The following is a 21,077-nucleotide window of genomic DNA, read 5'->3' on the forward strand; positions in this document are numbered from 1 at the left end:
AACTTTTAAGAAATGGAAGATTGAGTAAAGGGAAGCCAAAAATTTGTCTCTAAATAGTAGCAAATAAGGAGACTTTTACTCCTTTGAGATAGCTAGTATGACCTTTACGATGTCCTTTTTCTTAAAAAAAAAAAAAGATTAATCTTGTATGTATCAAAAGTGGATACATTAATGAGTATGGATACTTGTTAATTCATCTCAATTTGAACTGACTCTCAACTTCAATTTTTACACATGTTGTATATACCTATATCTGTTATTGTATATACTATCAATATATATAAGATTAATTTTTTTCTTAAGCAAGGGCAATAGCACCCCTTTTTTTTTAGTATAAGCAGAAGGATTCAAATCCAAGATCTCTTGCTTATACTCCCTCCCCTCGTATCACCCAACCCATTCCTCCTCCTTATATAAGATTAATTAAAAAAAAAATATGATGAATAATCTTTTTCATAATATTATTACTTTTTAGTGTCAATCTATAAAACTTGCTTCTTGCATAGTAAAATTTGAATTATGATGAGCAATGTGTGTTGGGTACTTAATTGTCATATTCCATCCCATAGCAAAGAAACTTGTAAATTGCACAATGGCATATCGACTATTAGATTAAGCTAGGAATGGAGTAGCTTTGGAACCACCATGGACACTACAAAAAATGATCAACCATGCGCTTGAATTTATTTAGAGAAAAATGGTGACCATGTAATCTTTTTTTTCCCTCTCTTGTGGAATAACATTTATAACCTATCTTATCTTAGTCTGAGGGGAAGAAAGAATCCAAGTGAGAGGGAAAGAACCCATATAAAGTAGAGGAGTACACTATTAGACATCTTAAAGCAAAGGACTTATAGTCCAAGAGGAATTTTATATTCCTTCTCAATGGCCAGCTTCCCAAATCCAGATTGGTTCTATGTAATCAACTCAGTGCAGAGTTCCCTTCATGTCTTCTAGCTTCAACATTGTGCACTTAAGAACAATTCCTGTTCATCTTGTCTCAAATTTAGAGCTGCCTCCAAAAAAAAAAAAAGAAGAGAATATTAATGCAAAATTACCCTTGCTTTTTCGAAATTTGATATATAGAACTCTTTTGATTATTTTCCAAAGTCTTTAAGGTACTTTACCATGTCATAATTCTCTCTCTCTATTTGTTTTTAAAAAATTACTTACATATTTGTAAATTCCTTTTTGGTTTATTGCCCTTTTCTTTGATGTTAAAATAGGCAATACATAATATTGCTGGAGTGAGATTGATGCCAAAGTAATGAAATGTCATCTTCTTTTTCTCTTAAAAAGAAGTAAAGAATGTTAAGAAAGAACTTTTTGGGTACATTCTCCAAGAGAATTTTATGAAAAGTTGAGAGTAAATGTAAATCTCACAAAAAGATCGCCATCCAATTTATCAACTTAAAAGGAGGTCTTTATAATCTCTATATTTAAAAAAAAAAGAATAATTTCAAAAATTTTAAGTACTATAGACTTGTTTTTTTTTTTTTTTTAAAAGGTACCGTTAAACCCCTATATAAAGGCCTGAGGTCAATTCTCTTCTTCGGCAAAAGAGTTGAGATTTTCAATCCATCAACATCTAATTTGCAGGCACCACTAATGCCAATTGTCCTTCCAAATCCCCCATACGATATTGGACTTCGGCCTAATCACAATTAGCCCAACCAGATGAAACTTCCTTCATCGGAAATTACACGTGGCTTCTTTCTGTACTGCCGACATATATACATTTATTTTTCCCTGGTCCCTGTTGATGGTCTCATGGTACCACTACTTATGTAAGATGGAAAACCAAGGAGAGGAGCCCAAGCCCACCTTTTAATTAGACAATGACCTTAAACACGGAAGAATCTTCAAACCAAGCTCAGGTTCCGATTTGGTCTCGATTGGACGGTCACAAAAAAGGACATCATTTTTTATGATTATATTTTTTTATTTTTTTTTATATACATTAAATTGTTATAATAATTTTTTTATAAAAAATTTAAAAAAATACAATCCAGGCAAGGCCTTTAGCATTGCGGTGGAGTTCTGTTTTTTCTTGCTGCTGCATGCTCTTTTGTCTTTCTTTTGTCTTTACGCCGGACCAATACGTTGGTAAGGAGCACAGATCACGTGTAAGGTACGAATACAATTACTGACGTCAAAGCGGTTTAGATCAGGCACAAAGCGGTTTAGATCAGGCACATGAGGGGTAAATTTTACCGGGAAACATAAGGCTTTTGTAAGACGCAGATTGAATGGACATAAAGATGATTGAGAGGACAGAAACTGCAGAGCTTTTGTTTTGGGAATAATTTCAGAAATCTCCCTGCGATTTCTAACAATTTTACTGAGATTCCTTAAGGTTTAAAAAATTACACTTATCTCCCTTATTTTGATAGTTTTACTAACAAAACTTCAAAACAATATTGACTTGAACAATTTTTTAAATGAACACCCAAAAATACTCTTGTGGAATGAGTTTAATTTATTTTTCTATACAATTATAGGATTATTTAGTATAATTATAAGAAAAAGATATCAAATTTTTCATGTTCATATCTATTATTTAATAAACAACTATAATAATAATTTTATTACTATGATATGACATTTTTAATGGTATTTTATTATGAATTTAGATTTATAAGACTAAAAAGAAAATGTTGAAATAATTCATTTAGAATTTATAAGTTTTTGGAAGAGTGAGATTATCATAATTTAGTAGTGCTTTTGGGTCATTTCCTTTTGATTTATTGTTAATTTTAATACCAAAAAATAGAAAACAAATATTAGCAAAAACATTGGATTACATATAAAATTAACTCGTCAAAAAAAAAATTACTAGCTTGACATTTGGTTATAATAGAAACCTAGAGGCAATAGTGGTAGTTTTACAGTTTTATTGGCGAAAAATTTAAAAAAAAGGAATAAGAAGGAAAAAAATGAAAAAATAATTTTAAAACTCATTCTAAATACAAGCAATATCAAATAAGAGAATTTCATAAAATATTTGAGAATAAAATTATTATTTTAAATAATAAGAGAGATATATATAATTTTTTAAATTTTAGAGGAACTCAGTAAAATTGTAAAAAATCTCATGAGAGTTTCGGAAATAATCCGTTTGTTTTGTTATGGTGGGCAGAGTTGGGGAAGTAAAAAGGCAACTTGTTAGTAGTTGACGCAATTAACGAGAACAATTTGAGTTGACGTGCGGCAGAATACCAAGTACAATTGTGTCAGCTTTTTACCTCAAAAATGGTAGAGAGTATTAGAGGAGGGTAGCAACTGTTTCTAAATGTTTATTGTCAAAATTTGGTAAAAAAAAAAAATGTAAGGTCTAGATTAAGGTTGCAAACGAATCGAGCCGCTCACGAGCTCAGAATATAAGTTCGTTAGCTTGCAAGCCGGCTCGCGAGTTTGAGTATATATATATTTTTTATTTTTATTTAATAATAAAATTAAGTATATTATATATATATATTTTTTATTTTTTATTTTCATAGTGAAATTACGGATATATCCTTAGTATTTTATTATTTATTCAGAAAAAAATATTATTTTATTTATTTTTTTAAAAAATAAAATAATTTTTTTTTATTTTTTTCGAGCTCAAGTTCGGTTCGACTTGATTCGAGTCGAGCTCGAGTTCGAAAATTGCCAGTTCGTCGAGCTCGAGCTAGAGCTCGAGCTTGGTAAAATTTAGTCGAGGCTCAGCTCAATTACCTCAAAACTCGACTCGGCTCGGCTCGTTTGCAGCTCTAGTCTAGATTGTATTTTATACATTATTTTTTTATATTATACGTGAAACTTATAAAATTTTATTCTGTAATTATACGTTATTGAAAGTAAGTTACACTTTATGAATACAAAATTATGTTTTATGTATTTTACACAAAATCAACTCGAACGATTTTTCTGATAATTGCTCAGCCCCGTGTCTTGGACTACCAAACGATTTTTCTGATAACTGTTCAGTCCCGTAGTCCAACAGTCCCGTGTCTTGAACTACCAAACGATTTTTCTGATAACTGTTCAGCCCCATGTCTTGGACTATCAAACCATACTGTACACTAATCTTTAAACAATATCCTTGTACTTTATAAGATTGAGTTTTAGTCAAACTCATCTTTGAATTTCAACTGCATTAAGGGTTATGTTTGTATTTTAAAGTAGGTATTGATATGTGGTGAAACTTAGAATACAAATAATGGAAGCATGAAATTTTGTTAACTTGGCAGTATTATCTTGCTTGTGCTTTGAATGTGTGATTATGCATGTGACATTTAATTAATTAGTACACTATTTATGTGTGAAATTACTTTGCCATTTGATATGGCAATTAACACTCAAAGGTTCTACAACTTCGTGGATTTTATGTCATTTTGAATTGGTAATTAAAATTGCAATATCCTGATCATTATGTGAAGTAAAGATATAACGGTTAAGGGAAACTAGAATCTCTCTAATTATCATATAATTACCTCTTAATAACATTATGATAATATGCATTGGTTTTTCTTCCTCTTTTATTTCTTTTTGTTATTGCATAATAGCTGTTGCCTTTGGGTTTTGATAATCGGGCATCTTTTATTCCAGGTATGACTAATTGTTTTCTTTTTTGTGAAAAATCTCCCTCTTTTGGCATGCTTATTGATTTTGATTTTGAGGAAAGATCCCGCTGCATAATCCTGTGATCCTTGGATATTGAGCATAGCATGAATAAAGAAAGAATTTTGTTCAACATACCATTATTTCAAGTTCCTAATGGACTCATCATTATTGTCTCAACCCCCGCTACCTCGGAGCTAATTAATAAACTTCAACTAATCAAAATTCTTTCTTTTTATCCCCCATAACCTACAATCAATTGAATTAATTATTATTTAAGTAACAATTGTTTCTAATTATTTACACATTTATCCATTTGCTTCTTGCTCTTCCATTTTTCCCCAACATTTACGAATGTAGGATCTTTCTTCTTCCTAACCTTAAATTGGGCCAGTTATGTATATTACTCTATAAAACTAAGATCAGTTTCTTGTCTTTTCCAATTTTTTTTCTAAAGTCATATATTTCTTTGTGTTTCTTATAAGGGTGAAAAAGCCAATTTGAAGGAAAGATATAAAGGTAAAATTAATGCAAATTATTATGAAACTTTATGTTGGATGATCATTATCACAATCACGGCCAATTTGTTCCAATTTATCTTCTTTATTTCCGATTTAATTGTATCAAAGTTGTGATAAATTAGAATTTTGCTGATTTAACTACTCCCTTCACTTTAGTACAACCTTCCAACGAGGTATTTTCTGTTCCACCACATTTTCATTTGCTTGCTTTCACAGAATTCTGTGTATGATTGTTTTCCACTAGCAATTTCATTATTCATATGGAATTTTTGAAATATATAGTGAATGTTTGATCATCATTGCAGGGTTAGTAGTGAAAATACTGCATCTGCAAGCAAATATTGGGAAATATCATTAACCACTTTCTACCTGTGGCTTCCAACTCCAATTTATGTGTACAATTTCTTCTCATTTTTGGTTTCGTGATGGGGTTGATCTACCAAATAAGCTCTTTTCACATGAGGGTGTTTTTCTATTGTATTTTACCATTACAATTGAGATGTGCTATCAAAGTAGAAACAAATTTTCACATTTTCTTATAGTGTGAATCTTTCAAGAGAGTGTGAAGTGCATTCTCTTTAGAGTTAAATTGTGACAATATGTCACTTATTCCTTTCAAGAATGCATTATGAAATAGACACCTTGAACTCCCAAAGAAGTTGGGTACTCTCTAGAAGGATTCACTATGGAAAATTTGTTGCTGAGGTAAAATTCAAGGATGCTTCTGAAGAATATTCACCTGCAATTCAAGCCAAGGATAGAGATGCTCTGATGAAGCTTTTGACATTTGAAAGTGTCGAGGAGATGGTGAAGAAGAGGGTGGAGAAGAAAGCAAAGGTGTTTGGGCAAGAAGTGAACCTCACCAACGATGCTGGCAATGGAAAGTGCAAGATCGATCCATCTGTTCTTCCTTGCCTATATGGAGAGTGGGTCATGCCTCTGACCAAACATGTTGAAGTGGAATATCTTCTGCGTCGTCTAGACTGAAACCTTTTGAGACTTCCATGATCCTTTTCAGTTACATGATCTATTATGTGAGAAGGATTCACGGGGTTAAGATCAAATCATGAGTATGTGATTACTTCCGCTGATGTATAATGCAAATTGAAGCTAGTTTTTCATGACTAGCATGCTGAAATCCTTGCTTTTTCTTTTTTCCAGTTACTATTATATGGTACTTATTACAACATAGTTTGCCTGGCAGATAAAATACAGATGACAATTTGCTAAAAAAAAAAAAAAAAAAAAAAGAACTCCCAAAGAAGTTTTACTCATTTTTGTTTGTCCAATGCAACAAATTTGGTGCTGACGTTACCGATTGCTTTAGGAGAGGCAAAAGTGCAAAAATTATCCTCAATAAATTCTATGAGCTAGCTCTTAACTTCAAGTTATTAGTTCTCAATGGATTTCCATCAATATGAACTCATAAATTTATTTCCTTCTAAAAATCCTGTTTTTGGATCATGTTATGTTCTATTTTCCTATTGATCAGAACAATTATAAATTCTATGCTCCAATCCACATCATGCTTGACGAGACCAAAAATATATTAGGCATCAACTTGCTTGGATTTTGGATTCTATGTGGACAAAAAACTTAGGGACTTCCTCGATCATAGTTAAGATAGATTGTCTAATACTTCCAAATTATTTGTGTGATACTTTTCAGCTTTACAAGGTTGACTCTTTCTTTTTGAGTGTCAGGTTTGTCAAATTTGATGTGGATAAGATAAAACTGGCTAAGAACAAAACTAAGGGTTAAAACTTTTTTAATCTTATAATGAGTTGTAGTATAAGGATGAGAATTATCTATTTGACATAAAAAAAAGTTTTTGCTCTCGTTTGTTATGTTGATGTTAAATAATAAAAAGTAATATATTATAGCTTCAACTTTGGATGTTTTCTTATTATGTTATTCAGTTAGCCTTTTTGACATTTCCTTCTAGTTTCTTAATTAACGTATGTAGAAGAAATACTATGTGCATTTAGAAATTAACTTTATTTTTATGTAGAGTATAAAATGATTTGTTTATGGGTAATTCTATTTCAATTGATATGATACTTACTTTAAATACATGTTTTTTTAAAAAAACTTATATCTGCAATACATTCTATTTTCTCAATTTTATTATATTTTTCTTAAAAATTATTTAAAACATTTTAAATAGAGGCACCCAATTCCCGCGCGTTGTGCGAGCTTTCATCTTCTAGCATGGGAACATGGAAATGAGCGCAAACCATCGCATCGTGAACTTGAGAAAACCATTCGCCTTCAAGTTTGCCTCCAATCTTTCAAGCATCTCATGAGTCATACCAAGCATATCTTTTCTCTAGAAAATATTTAAACTGCTTGCTAGAAAATGTTTGTTTAAAACTGCTGTGCTGATATCCCGGCCTAATTAAGTTGTGAACCTTTCCATCATGCACACAATGAAGAGAGGGGTCAACCACTGAGCTTCAGTGGCAATAAAAAGGGACTAAATTCCTATTTGAGTTGTAGGTCAGAGGTTTGAATTCCACTTATTTTGAAAAAATTTAAAAAAGATGATAGAACACCCCTTTGATCTAGTCAGATCTGCATACCTACTAATTTTTTATACAGCCTCTTTAGACTCCCCTTTTCTATAGAATATAATAAATTAGATTATATAAATATTATTATTGTTTGAAAAAAAAAAAAAGACGAGAGGGGTCACCTGACTTTCCAAAATAAAAAAACCATTGATTTTTTTTAAAATTTTTTCTCTCAAAGTAGTTCTACTTCCCACGAGAACAACTATGACATCAGCTATCCCCATCCAAGGGGCCCCAAAAAATAAAAAGAGCAAGCAAAGCAAACGACAAAACAACCAGTGACGGAGCCAGGAATTTTTTTTTGGGAGGGCCAAAATTTTTTTCTAATAAAATTATCTTAATATATTATGTTCAAAATAATTTTCTTCTATTTAAATATATGACATCTAAAAATATCAAATATTAAATTTAATTATAAAGGTACGTCTATTCATAAATATGCGGTACAGTCATAACAAAAAAGATAACCTTTGATTAAATATCTTATAACATCACAAACCATCCAATTTGCACATTATGAGAAGATGCTCTCTAATATGTCACCTATGCAATATATAAATAACCATGTAATATAAATGTAACTATTTTCAATTGAAAAAAGATAAAAGTTATGTTAACATACTTTGAAATTTCAATATCTTTTCTTAGAAATAAATTGAGCTCTACGCTCTTTCATAGAACTAAATTCATCTATGATTGAATCACTGCTAAATTTTTCAGCAACTTCCTTTTCTATATACACAGTTAGACAATCATTCAAGAAATTATCTTCCATCTTGTTTTGGAGCTTTGTCTTGATTATTTTCATAATTGAAAATGCCCACTCTGTAATTGCAGTTGATACAGGAAGAGTAAGAACAAGTCTAATCAATCTATCAATAAGAGAATATATCACTGATTTTCTTTTCTTCACCAAGTCTTGACATAACTCATAATACCAGATAATTCTTGCAATTCATGATGATTTGGAATGTCAAGTTCAAAATGTTGAAGTTCTATTCTTAGACGTACTAGTTCTTGCTCCATAAAATCATTCAGATAGAACTTCTCTGCAAGTTTACAAATATCATCAATCTTGAACAGCATAAATCCATTTCTAGGATCTAAAGCAGTGCTCAAAACAAACAATTCCACGGTATGATCATTAAACCTGCTATGTAACTCTTGCAATTGATAATCAATTGTTGCAAGAAATATATCCATTTGATAATAATGCTCCACACTAATCTAATCATGATGACTTCGAGATTTACCACGTCTTGCAATATATTGAGCATTCATACATGGGATATCAATTTGATGTTGCTCAAAAAATAATTTAACTTTCACCAAGAAATCATCCCATCCCGAATCTCGAAAATTCTTTAGTAGCTTTGTTGTGCTTGAGACAAGATACTTTGCATTCAAAATATCTTGAGATTTACGTTGCAATGCTATACAAAAAAGATGAGTAATTTCCACAATGTCTTTCATAAGATGCAAAGTGAAAACAAACTTAAAAGATAACAACTGATTCAAAACAAAATTTGCATCTCCACGTTGAGAGTATGAACCTCCATCTACTGCAATGTTACTTAAAACCACCCAAGTAGCATTGAACATTTTCAGTAAACTAGAAATAGAATCCAAATGAGAACTCCAATGAGTATCTCTAGCTTGTTTTAAAGTGCCAATTTGATTAAGCCCCCTTCCAGTTTCAAGTTCACCATTAGCAATCTTAGTAGCAACTTCAATTGCTTGAGCCATCTTTAATTCATCATTATGTTTGCTAGATGTAGTAACAATGTTGATAATGAAAACTAAATTGGAGAAGAATTGGAGAACAGAAGCTACTTCTCTAGAAGCTGCAACTAAAGCAAATTGAAGCCTATGAGCCAAACAATGAATGTAACAGGCATATGGACATTCATGGTAAATTAAAGTTTGCAAGCCATTCCATTCAAAGATGACTAATTCATATATATATATATATATATATATATATATATATATATATATATATAAACTCTCATAATGTAAACTAAAATTGTAAAAATTTAGGGGGGGGCCAATTTTATTTTACACACATATTTACATATTATGAATTAAAATTCTCAAAACTTAGGGGGGGCCATGGCCCCCCTCTGCCCCCCCTTGGCTCCGTCATTGAAAACAACAGCAATACAAATGTGGAGACCATAATAGTATCATAGTCTCCTGAAATAGAAGATCAAAAATAAAATGTTTTAGGGTATAATTTTTTTTATGACACTGGGATATTTAGGCTTTCGACCCGACTAATCCCCTGTGGCTCGGAAGAGAGCACCTCAACCCACTCAAAGCACGATAATTACGAGACTCGAACACTGATCAATTTTTAAAGTAGAATTACATGATTGACCAAGCTGCCCTGCAGGGGCTTTAGGGTACAAAAGTATTCGCCTGACAATAACTTGTCGGAACACAAGCTTTGACAAAGCCTAACCAAAGCAATCACATGGTAACCAAACACCCACAAAAATTTGACCGGAATCCTTTCGTAAAATATTTCGTTGAATATTTCGTAAATATATTAGCAGAGTCTACACAAGTTTCACATGTGATGTAGTACAAATCTCGGGTCTATATAAGCGTGCGCTGGCGGCACTTTACTACCACAACCAAAATCTCACCCTCAAAATTCCTTTCTCACAAAGTCTACCAAAACTTTTTTCCTTCTTACAACCCTCACTCCCATTATTCTCTTTCCTTCTCACAATGGTTAACTTGATAGCCTCTCACATTGTCAAACCAGCAAGGCCAATCCCCAGGAAAGTAATGTATTTATCTGAGTGTGATCAATGTAAACCCTTGACTCATGCAACCACCGTCCACTTTTACAAGCCAGAAAATCCAGAATTGCTAAAAGATGCCACTAGGGTTTTGAAAGACTCATTAAGCGAAGCCTTGGCAGCTTTTTATCCTCTTGCTGGACGTTTATACCAGAAAGATGGAGGCCGAGTTGAGCTGCGTTGCAATTCCATGGGTGCTTTACTTCTTGAAGCTCAATCAGAACTCAAAATCGAGGATTTTGGAGACTTTTGCCCAACTCCACAAATCCGTGCCCTGATCCCACCTATAGATTACAATAATACTCCACTTCATGAGGTACCGCTCCTTCTAGTGCAAATCACAAAGTTTGCCTGTGGTGGTGTTTCTTTAGGCTCGGCCGTGTCACATGTCATTGTGGACGGTCAAAGCGGGTGTCATTTTGTTGCCGAATGGGCAAAGATTGCACGCGGTGAAAAATCTGATGATCAACCATACCTAGATCGTACAATTCTTCAACAATATGAAGAGTGCCCATCGTCAATAGCTCCAAAATTACAATACCCAGACTTTTACCCACTGCCCGTCCTGATAGGCCAGTCTAGCAGCTTAGAAGAGCGTAAAAAGGCTACTACCTGTGCCATGTTTCAGTTAAGTAAAGAACAAATTGAGCAGCTCAAGAACAACGTCAACAACCACCACGATTTGGTTCACAAAACTAGCAATCATCCGCCATTTAGCCGGTTTGTAGCTGTATCTGCGCATATATGGAAGTGCTTATCCAAGGCCCGTATGCACAGCCCCGACCAAGAAACGGTTCTATATGTGACTGTGGATTTTCGCAATCGGCTTAAACCACCCTTGTCCGGAAGGTATTTTGGAAATGCTGTCTTACCTGTACCAGCAAGAGCCATTGCAGGTGATCTCCAATCGAGGCCACCAAGCTATGCTTCAAGCAAAATTAAGGAAGCAATAGACAAGGTTACAGATGAGTATGTAAGGTCATATCTTGTTTGTATGAAGGACATGCCCGAGGTATCTTGCAGTCGACATTTTCACACTGTTGGTTGTGCACAGGGGTTGTTCTTTGGAAATCCCAATTTGCTTATTACGAGTTGGGTTGGGCTGGACGTGTACAAAGTCAATTTTGGGTGGGGAGAAGCAATTTCCATGACCCCTGGGTCATTAGGTTATGATGGAAGACTCTTCCTTATTCCTGGTCCTAATGGGGATGGATCGTTGATTATCCCACTGCGCCTGCAAGTAGAACATATTAATGCTTTTAAGAAGTATTTCTACGAAGATATATAATGCTGCAGACTTACAAGGTTGGTTCTAATGTAGTTTGTGTAGTTCATGGGGCTCACTGAAAAGCTTAGTCATATGTGAGTAAACATTATGCACAGCCACTAACATTTGAATTTATTTGTCGGACAGGGAACCAACGAATTGGCAGCTGCTGGAGAACAGTTTGAAGAGCAATTATTGCAGGCAAACGGGACGTGGATCTTTTCAGATATGGAAGATGGAGTAGACGGAATAAAATATTTGTCTCTTAAGGTAGTAGCAAACGAGGAGACTTTTACTCCCTGTGATAGCTAGTATGACCTTTTCAATATGTTACACGTGACGGTTTTCTGTGTTGATGGTATCATGGTATACCACTACTTACGTAGGATGGAAAAATGCATTTTCTTATGTAAGATGGGTCCACTACTTATCATCATGATCCCACTACTTATGTACTAATACAATCCTTGAGCATTTTAAAACCTGGAAGAATTGTCAAACCAAATCATGTATGCTAACACTAGGCAGGGCTGGCCATATTTCAACCTTTATATGGCATGGTAATTATTTGGAAATTGAAGTATGTATAAACTTTCAAGTTGGCTGAAGCAATCAGCCTGACAATTTAGAAGCTATATGCACAGAGATAATTAACTTCTACAATGCATATAAAAGTGCCAAGTGATATATTAGCTGCTTAATTAACAAAAATTTCAACACCAAGTGACATTGCGACTAAATGACAGAAACAAATTAAAAGATAATTCATCTTTTTGATTTTAAGAATTCTCATATTTATATCTATCATTTAGTAATGTCGTGATTTACAGTGTCGTTTTTTGTAGGTGAACTTTTAATTAATAACATCTCCTAGAAATATATTGTAGCTAGGTATCTCTCCAATGCTATTTATTTGTCTAACTTTAAATTTTCTAATGCACTGCAAATGAAATATATGTAGTTTTAGAAATATGACGGACAATATTCCAGTTTTCCTTATTGGTATTCTACCCTTCCTGTAGTAAAGTATTATTAAATTATTAAACGTGCATGAAGCAAATGAAATGCCAATAACTATGGATTCGAATTTTGTGAATAGAGAAAATAGTGTTGAGATAATCATCCTCAAAAAGAATATGACAATATTCGAATTTTGATTAGTTGGAACTCAATGCGGTCGCTAGATATTGGGACGTATACAAAAAAAAAAAAAAAAAAAAAAAAAGTAGATGTTTTCAGTCCTGAATCTTTGCTTATGGCTCTTTCAACATGTATATATATAGATTTACATTAAAAAAATATTTATGCAGTTTTAAAAATATGTCGGACGTTATTGATATTCCACTTTTTCTTATTCTACTTCCCACACCCCGCTCCCCTTATTGGCATTCTACCCTACTAGCTCATTTTCTCTGGTGAAAGTAGTTCCACTTCCCCCGAGACGAGAACAACTATGACGTCAGCTATCCCCAGTTAAGGGGGCCCCCCAAAAAGAAGAGTAAGCAAAGCAAATGACAAAACAACAGCGATACAAATGTGGAAACCATAATAATATGTTTTCAAAAATAACATATGTTTGAGTACAAAAGCATTTGTCAGACAACAATTCGTCAGAGCACAGGCTTTGACAAAGCCACATGAACATTTTATAAAGCAAGAAATCACAACCATAAATCAGAGTTGCAAAACTTTGATTATTAGGCATAGAGATTAAATTTTCTCCAGATAGCAAAAAAAATTAGAAGCATGTGGAAAGGAATCAAAACCAAGGAATAGTTTTCTAACTCAATCTACCAAGATTTTATTACAACCACCAAAAATCATAAATGCTAAAATAATTATCAGAAAATAAAAAATATAGCTTTCCATTCCAACGAGCATATTAAACGCTAAAATTGTATATCTCACTATCTTTTTTGCATAATAATGAAGGTAAAAAGCAGAAAAGAAGCCCTACTCCAATGAATTACAATCAACAAAATAGGGAAGGGGAAAAAAAATAAGAGAATCAGAGACAAACAAAAAGGAAAAAATTAGATAATTTAAACAAAAGCATAAGAGATTTAGAGGTAATGATCAGTAAAACCATTACACATTAACTAAAAGATGAAGAAGAAAAACTCAGAAGAAGAAGAGGGGCAGAGGAAAAATTTGGTTTCCGAGAATAGTGATGACAGAGAAAGAAATACCTGAGGAAAAAAACTAAGAATGAAGAAATGGTCATGACGGTTGAAGCAACGATGAACTATGGAAAGAAAATTAAGAAATCCGACACGAGCCCTAGAAATCTGATAGCTAACTTATTTTATATAATATTTCGTTTATATCATTAATATATTTTTTAATGAGTAAATCGTATTTTCACTGATAGTATATATATTATCATCGTTAGATTTATGACATGTATATAAAAGTAAAATTTTAAATTCAAATTTTATATAGTTGTCATTTATCCAACGTTGATAATATATATATTATCAGTGTAGAAAAAATTAATTCTTTTTATATATTTTAATTATTTTTTATTTTATATATATTATATTATAAAAATATTATAAAAATTATTTTAAATAATACCCTATCAAACGCAGTGCTGGACTCCTCCGCCAGACCATATCTTTTATCACCTAATCCCAAGATTGAAAACCGTGGGAAGCGTAGGGGGTTATGTACCCACATTTGGTAGCAGCAGATGCGATGCCATAGCTGTTTGTACTTTGTAGTGAAAGGGCAGCAACGGGCCTTGTCACATAAGTACATGTGATAATATTAATAAAAGTCTGATAACCAAAGTAGATGCATCCACAGTACACGTAACCCAAAACAAAAGCGGGGTCTGATAACAAAGTACATGTCACACGGGATATTGGCTCACTACTAGGCCTCGGCTCGAGCTCGTGTTCTCGAGCCGTTCGTTGAGATACACGAGACGAGCTTGAGCCTTCATTTTTTAGGTTCGATAGCTAGACGAGCTGCTCGTTGGGCTCAAATAAATATGAAATTATAAAAATATCTCTGAATCAATTAAAATTTACAATTTCTCTGCACACTCGGACTCAAGCTATAATCGATCTTCGGCCACTATAGTCTAAGCTATAATCGATCTTTTTCTGATACACTGTAGTCTAAACTTTACTCCTTTCTTTGATTAGGTTAACTTCTCTGCTCACTCCTTCCTCACTTCCTTCGATCGATCTTCTTCCTCTGCCGACCGACTGTCCCAAACTCCCAATTTTCACTCTATCACTGCCATCGCTGCTACTGCTAGCTCCATCTCTATCACTTCCGCCAGCACCACTTGAGCAACCTCCAAGCCATGCAAGAATCTGAGTGCGCAACCCATTGACGGACGAGGATCTGGAAGGTGATCCCAACCAGCTTTCCCTCTTTTTCTCCCGCGAGGCTGACTGACGGGCTTTCCGAACTCAACCAGCTTCTCGGCGCATTCCCATCTCCGAGCTTTGTCTAAGCTTTTCCAGCGTCGCAAGTGTGCAACCCGCTAAGCCCATCTCCACCACTCCCTACCGTGTCCAACATCCTCAGATCAGTCCATTGGATTTTCTCCCTAGATTTTGCAGGTATGTACTGAGGTTTTTTTTCTTTTCCTTTTCCTTTTTCTTTGGAATCTAGAAGGTGATCCACTTTGCTCTGCTTTCAAGTAGTAATACCAAGGGGTAAATGAAATCCCATGTCACACTTTTTGATACTGTCTTGATGATAGTTTGCATTTTACCCCATTTATTCTGTAATTTATGTATCAGATGTTACATCCCTGTAATTCTCGAATATAAGAAGTTCTTTAGCTTTCCTCGTACCAAGTTTTGGTTTTCTAGGATATGATGCTATCATGAGTAACAGGATTGCAAATGAATCTTTGTCCACAGAACTAAAATTTGTTGGAACTAAAGAGAACACTTTTTATTTGTTAGGAACTAAAATTGCGCATTTTAATTTTGGAGAACTAAAATTTCATAGTAAGCTTTTGCATTCTGAGAAGCACACTATGCATAAAATATTGCATAAGGAATGTCAATGAATGTGAAGCAAATAACTCATTTCTATTAAAACAAGCTGCTTCATCATTTCTATTAGAATTGTTGGATGTCCCTTATAAGGCTTTGCTCGCTGAAAGAAATCCTCCCTTTGAGCTTGACAAAAGTAGTAACCCTCAAATAATTCCTGGAAATCCGAAAGGAAAATAAAACACAAGTAGCATCCACAACAAAAGATATACTACAACTACATCATCATCCAACTCTATTAGGAAATGTAACTGGTTGTACCAGATTTTGTCTATTCCCATGCTATAGCACAAATGTATACCATGAGACTTGCTGTCCTCTTGTTTCTTGAAAATAATTACTGCTACTAACTTGTTTACTAGTAATAGTAATCTGTTTTGGGACTAGAGAATGCTCCTTTTTTTTCTTTTGCATTTTGGCCAAATCGTTTTTCTTATGACTCTTTTAACCTTTAGGAATTTTCTGGAGTTGGAGTTGGTGGACTAATTCTCGCTTCATGTCATGCCTTGCCACAAGCTGGTATTCTTGTGGACATTTGGATAATTTGTATTAGTGGATATTTGTGGACATTTGGATAATTTGTATTAGTGGATATCTGGATATTTTTGGATAATTTGTATTAGTGGATATTTGGATATTTATGATTGTATTAGTGCATAATTTGTAGGCCTCAAGATCAAGAATATGTGAAAAATTGTTGTTATCATGCTCAAATTTTGTCAAAAATATGGGGACAAAAATGCTGTTTTCTTGCTTAAATTTCCAGAAATTTTCGAGCTGTTTTCGAGTTCGAACTTGAACTCCTAACGAGCTAGAAATCGAGCTGCCTTTGAGCTTCATGTGAGCCAGAAAATCAAGCGAAACTTGAGCTATTCGCGAGCCAGAATTCGAGCTAAGCTCGCGAGCCATAAACGAGTCGATCTCGAGTTTTCCTTTTCCTATATCGAGCCGAGCTCGACGAGCTCGTGTATAAATAAGTGTAACTCGACTCGATAAATTCAAAACTCGATTCGACTCGACTCGTTTGTACCCCTATTCACTACTATGGTGAAAAGCCTAACCAAACACTCACACATATTTGACCGGAAACAGTTCAAAGCCAAAGCCCATAGGACTAAACAGGTACAATGAATTGATAAAGGGTAAATCAGTAACCTACACTGACAATCCCAATTTAAGGGTTGTTCTTCAAGCTGAATGAATGATTTACATTTGCATGCCAAAGTACTAAAAAGGCCCTTTAGGAGACGGAGGAAGAACTTCCCAAAAATGAAACCAAAAGTCCTTTTTGTTGTATATGTAGGATGAATGTGAAGATAAATCTATAGCTTACAATTGAATGAAGAACGATGCAAATATTTAAGGATTCAAGAACTAATAAACCCTTAAGGCAATTCAAGAAATTATTTGTCACATCCTATGTTGTTCAAATAATATATCTTTATATTTCACAAAGTCGTAAACTTTTGTCGAAATTTTATTTTATTGAAAAGTTTTCAAAATAAATGAAAGGATAAATTCCTGAAAAGAATACACTAAGTTTCTATTTAATCAAGTTGGCAAAAGAATTTCTTTGAAATGAATATTGCAAATTTCTATTTACACACACACACACACACACACACACACTCTCTCTCTCTCTCTCTATGGCACTTTTTTTTGGTTGGTTTTTCTCTACACATTCTGCAAAGTAAACTTTTCCCAAAATAAAAATATTGAGTGTTGCTTTCCAATCTAAAAAATAAAAATTAAAATAAAAATTAAAAAGTAAGTGGATTTTTTTGGGCAACAAAACAGTTTGAGTGAACTTGAATTAGTAGTAATACATTATCTAGCTCAAATACAAATCAAAGTTATTGATTATTCAATCAAGCTCATTCAAAATTGGTTTGTCAACTAATGCTGTTGGACGTGAGCTTGAATTAGTAGTAATTAAGATTTCAAAATTGATTTGACACTGATGAAACTTGAAATTCATCTATAAGGAGTTTAAGTTACTAGAAGTTGACTTCCTAAAAAGTTTGAGACTCGAACAATTAACAAGTCAAATGTAAATCAAAATTCTATACTTGTTAAAATAAACAAACATGCCAACTAGCTCATTTTGATTAGTTTTGTTTACATGCCTAGTAACTTGGGACCAAAACATCAAAAATTACACTTGCTCCTATTATGAGGTTCCATTAAAACCATACACAAACAAACCAGTTTTTACTTGAATTTTTCTCCTTGTTGAACTTCTAAGTACATAATTGAGCGAAATACGTCTTGGTGGATTAAATAAGGGGCACAAGTATCGTGGTTTTGTAATGACCGAAAGAGACACAGGAAAAGGTCTTGCTTTTTGCGTCTAATGAGATGAACCAAATTGGTTCTTGAATATTTCGTTGAACACTTTTCTTTAGTAATTCCTTGTGAGTGTGGTAAGATATATACTATAATTGCAACAACCAAAATACTTTTGTAAAATATATTAGCAGAGCCTTCACAATTTTCGTGTGATATACTATAAATCTCGAGTCTATATAAGAGCATCTTCAACCGCGTGAAATAAGCGGTGTAATGTCTGACAGCTTAAGGTTTGGTGGCCGTGTAAGCCGTTGGAAAAATTTTGCCCAGCAAACTAGCCGTTTTCAACGTTCATTTTTTTTTTCAATTGTGGAGTCCATTTTTTCCAACATTCATTTGAGGTATCACGTATTTGTTTAATGTTCTGCATAATTATTTTTCAAAAAATAACAATATATTATTTTTGAGAGATAGAAAAAGATGTATTATTCAAACTTAGAAATTAATAATATTATTTGTAGAAAATAAAAGATTCAAAAGGTAAAAAATTTAATGAAATTTAATACTTTATTTTTTAAAAATAACAAAATTATTTTTAAAAATTACTTTATTTATTTATGGGATATGAGTTATGCATTATTAAAATAAATATTTGATTTAATTGTGAATCCATGCTATTACACCTTCTGGAGTGTAATCCATTGTGAGTGAAAGTATAATAAAAGAGAAAAAAGTGAAATGCTGACGTGATGTATGGATTACACTAAAGAGAGTGTAAACCATTGCCGATGACCTAAGCTTACGCTGGCGACACTTTGCTACCACAGCCAAAATCTCACCTTCAAAATTTCCTTTCCTTCTCACAAAGTCTCCCAGCTGCCATACTTTTTTCCTTCTTACAATTCTCACACCCATTATTCTCTTTCCTTCTCACAATGGTTAACTTGATAGCCTCTCGCATTGTCAAACCAGCAAAACCAATCCCTACAAAAGTAATGTTTTTATCTGAGTGTGATCAACGTGTAGCCGTGACTCATGCAACTGTCGTCCATTTTTACAAGCCAGAAAGTCCAGAATTGCTGAATGATGCCACTGAGGTTTTGAAAGACTCACTAAGCGAAGCCTTGGTGGCGTTTTATCCGCTTGCTGGACGTTTATACCCGAAAGATGGGGGCCGAGTTGAGCTGCATTGCAATTCCATGGGAGCTTTACTTGTTGAAGCTCAATCTGAACTCAAAATCCAGGATTTGGGAGACTTCTGTCCAGCGCCACAAATCCGTGCCCTGATCCCACCTATAGATAACAATAATACTCCCCTTCATGAGGTACCGCTCCTTTTAGTGCAAATTACAAAGTTTGCCTGTGGTGGTGTTTCTATAGGCTTGGCCGTGTCACGCGTCATTGCTGACGGCCAAAGCGGGTTTCATTTTGTTTCCGAATGGGCAAAGATTGCACGTGGTGAAAAATCTGATGATCAACCATTTCTAGATCGAACAATTTTTCAGAAATATGAAGACGATCATCCATCATCAACGGCTCCAAAATTACAATACTCGGACTTTTTCCCCCTACCCGTCCTGATAGGCCGGTCTAGCAGCTTGGAAGGGCGTAAAAAGGCTACCATCTGTGCCATGCTTAAGTTAAGTAAAGACCAAATTGAGCAGATCAGGAACAAGGCCAACGACCAAGATTTGATGATTCACAAAACTAGCAATCAAAGGCCCTTTAGCCGGTTTGTAGCAGTATCTGCACATATATGGAGGTGCTTATCCAAGGCCCGTATGCACAACCCCGCCCAAGAAACGGTTCTATATGTGACTGTGGATTTTCGCAAGCGGCTTAAACTACCCTTGCCCGGAAGGTACTTTGGAAATGCTGTCTTACCTGTACCAGCAAGAGCCATTGCAGGTGACCTCCAATCGAGGCCACTAAGCTATGCTTCAAGCAAAATTAAGGAAGCAATAGAGAATGTTACAGATGAGTATGTAAGGTCATATCTTGTTTGTATGAAGAACATTCCGGAGGTATCCACCAGTCCATATTTTCACACCGTTGGTCGTCCGCAGGGGTTGTTCTTCGGAAATCCCAATTTGATCGTTACGACTTGGGTTGGTCTGGGCTTGTACAAAGCCGATTTTGGGTGGGGAGATGAAATATTCATGGCCCATGCGTCACTAGGTGATGATGGAAAACTCTTCATTATTCCTAGTCCTAATGGAGATGGGTCGTTATTGATACCATTGGGCCTACAAGTAGAACATATTAATGCTTTTAAGAAGTATTTCTATGAAGATATATGATGATGTAGACTTACAAGGTTGGTTCTAGTGTAATTTGTGTAGTTCCATTGGGCTCGCTAAAAAGCTTAGTCATATATAATGTAAACTTTAGGTGCCACTAACATTTGAATATATTTGTTGTACAGGGAACCTACAAATTGGCAGCTGGTGGAGAAGAGAACAGTTCAAAGAGCTATTATTGCATAGAAACGGGACGTGGAACTTTTAATAAATGGGAGCTGGAGCAGAGGGTACCCAAAAATTTGTCTCCAAAGTAGTAGCAAATAAGGAGATTTTTATGATGTCTTTTTTTGTAAAACAAAAAAAAAGGATTAATTTTGTATGTATCGAAAGTGGATGCATTAACGAATATGGATACTTACTACTTCATCTCAATTTGAATTTGAATCTCAATTTCAATTTTTACACTTGTTATATATATTTATGTCTGTTAGTGTATATGCTGTCCATCCCATAACCGGGAAGCTTGTAATCGTATAATGGCACATCGACTACTAGGTTAAGGTAAGAATGGAGTAGCTTTGGAACCACCATGGACACTACAAAAAATGATCAAACATGCGCTTGGATTTATTTAGATAAAAATGGTGACCATGAAATCTTTTTTCCTCCCCCTCATATGCAATAACATATTGTATCACTTTTTAGAGTATGGTGTATGTTTTTTTTTTTCACTAGCGGCAACTTCTA

At 34.1% G+C, this 21,077-nt stretch overlaps 4 protein-coding genes across 4 annotated transcripts; 3 read left to right on the forward strand and 1 right to left on the reverse strand.

Annotated features, from left to right (window-relative positions):
• Positions 1–5,747: 5,747 nt before the first annotated feature.
• LOC113741389 (chorismate mutase 2-like) lies at positions 5,748–6,113 on the forward strand. The gene has a single exon (XM_027268910.1). It carries the CDS (start codon positions 5,748–5,750, stop codon positions 6,111–6,113), a length of 366 nt encoding a protein of 121 aa, XP_027124711.1.
• Positions 6,114–8,608: 2,495 nt separating this feature from the next.
• Positions 8,609–9,445, reverse strand: LOC113741397 (uncharacterized). Its single transcript, XM_027268922.1, has 2 exons — positions 9,029–9,445; positions 8,609–8,926 (listed from the first exon to the last, which is right to left on the reverse strand). Exons 1-2 carry the CDS (start codon positions 9,443–9,445, stop codon positions 8,609–8,611), a joined length of 735 nt encoding a protein of 244 aa, XP_027124723.1.
• A 905-nt stretch (positions 9,446–10,350) lies between these two features.
• Positions 10,351–12,263, forward strand: LOC113725426 (hydroxycinnamoyl-CoA:piscidic acid hydroxycinnamoyltransferase-like). Its single transcript, XM_027248569.2, has 2 exons — positions 10,351–11,814; positions 11,924–12,263. The coding sequence occupies exon 1, from the start codon at positions 10,436–10,438 to the stop codon at positions 11,795–11,797; it is 1,362 nt and encodes a 453-aa protein (XP_027104370.1). The 5' UTR covers positions 10,351–10,435; the 3' UTR covers positions 11,798–11,814; positions 11,924–12,263.
• Positions 12,264–19,047: 6,784 nt separating this feature from the next.
• LOC140021490 (hydroxycinnamoyl-CoA:piscidic acid hydroxycinnamoyltransferase-like) lies at positions 19,048–20,683 on the forward strand. Its single transcript, XM_072072462.1, has 2 exons — positions 19,048–20,404; positions 20,513–20,683. The coding sequence occupies exon 1, from the start codon at positions 19,083–19,085 to the stop codon at positions 20,385–20,387; it is 1,305 nt and encodes a 434-aa protein (XP_071928563.1). The 5' UTR covers positions 19,048–19,082; the 3' UTR covers positions 20,388–20,404; positions 20,513–20,683.
• The last annotated feature ends 394 nt before the right edge of the window (positions 20,684–21,077 follow it).

Source organism: Coffea arabica, chromosome 1e (assembly GCF_036785885.1).
Source record: "Coffea arabica cultivar ET-39 chromosome 1e, Coffea Arabica ET-39 HiFi, whole genome shotgun sequence".
Classification (NCBI taxonomy): Eukaryota; Viridiplantae; Streptophyta; class Magnoliopsida; order Gentianales; family Rubiaceae; genus Coffea; species Coffea arabica.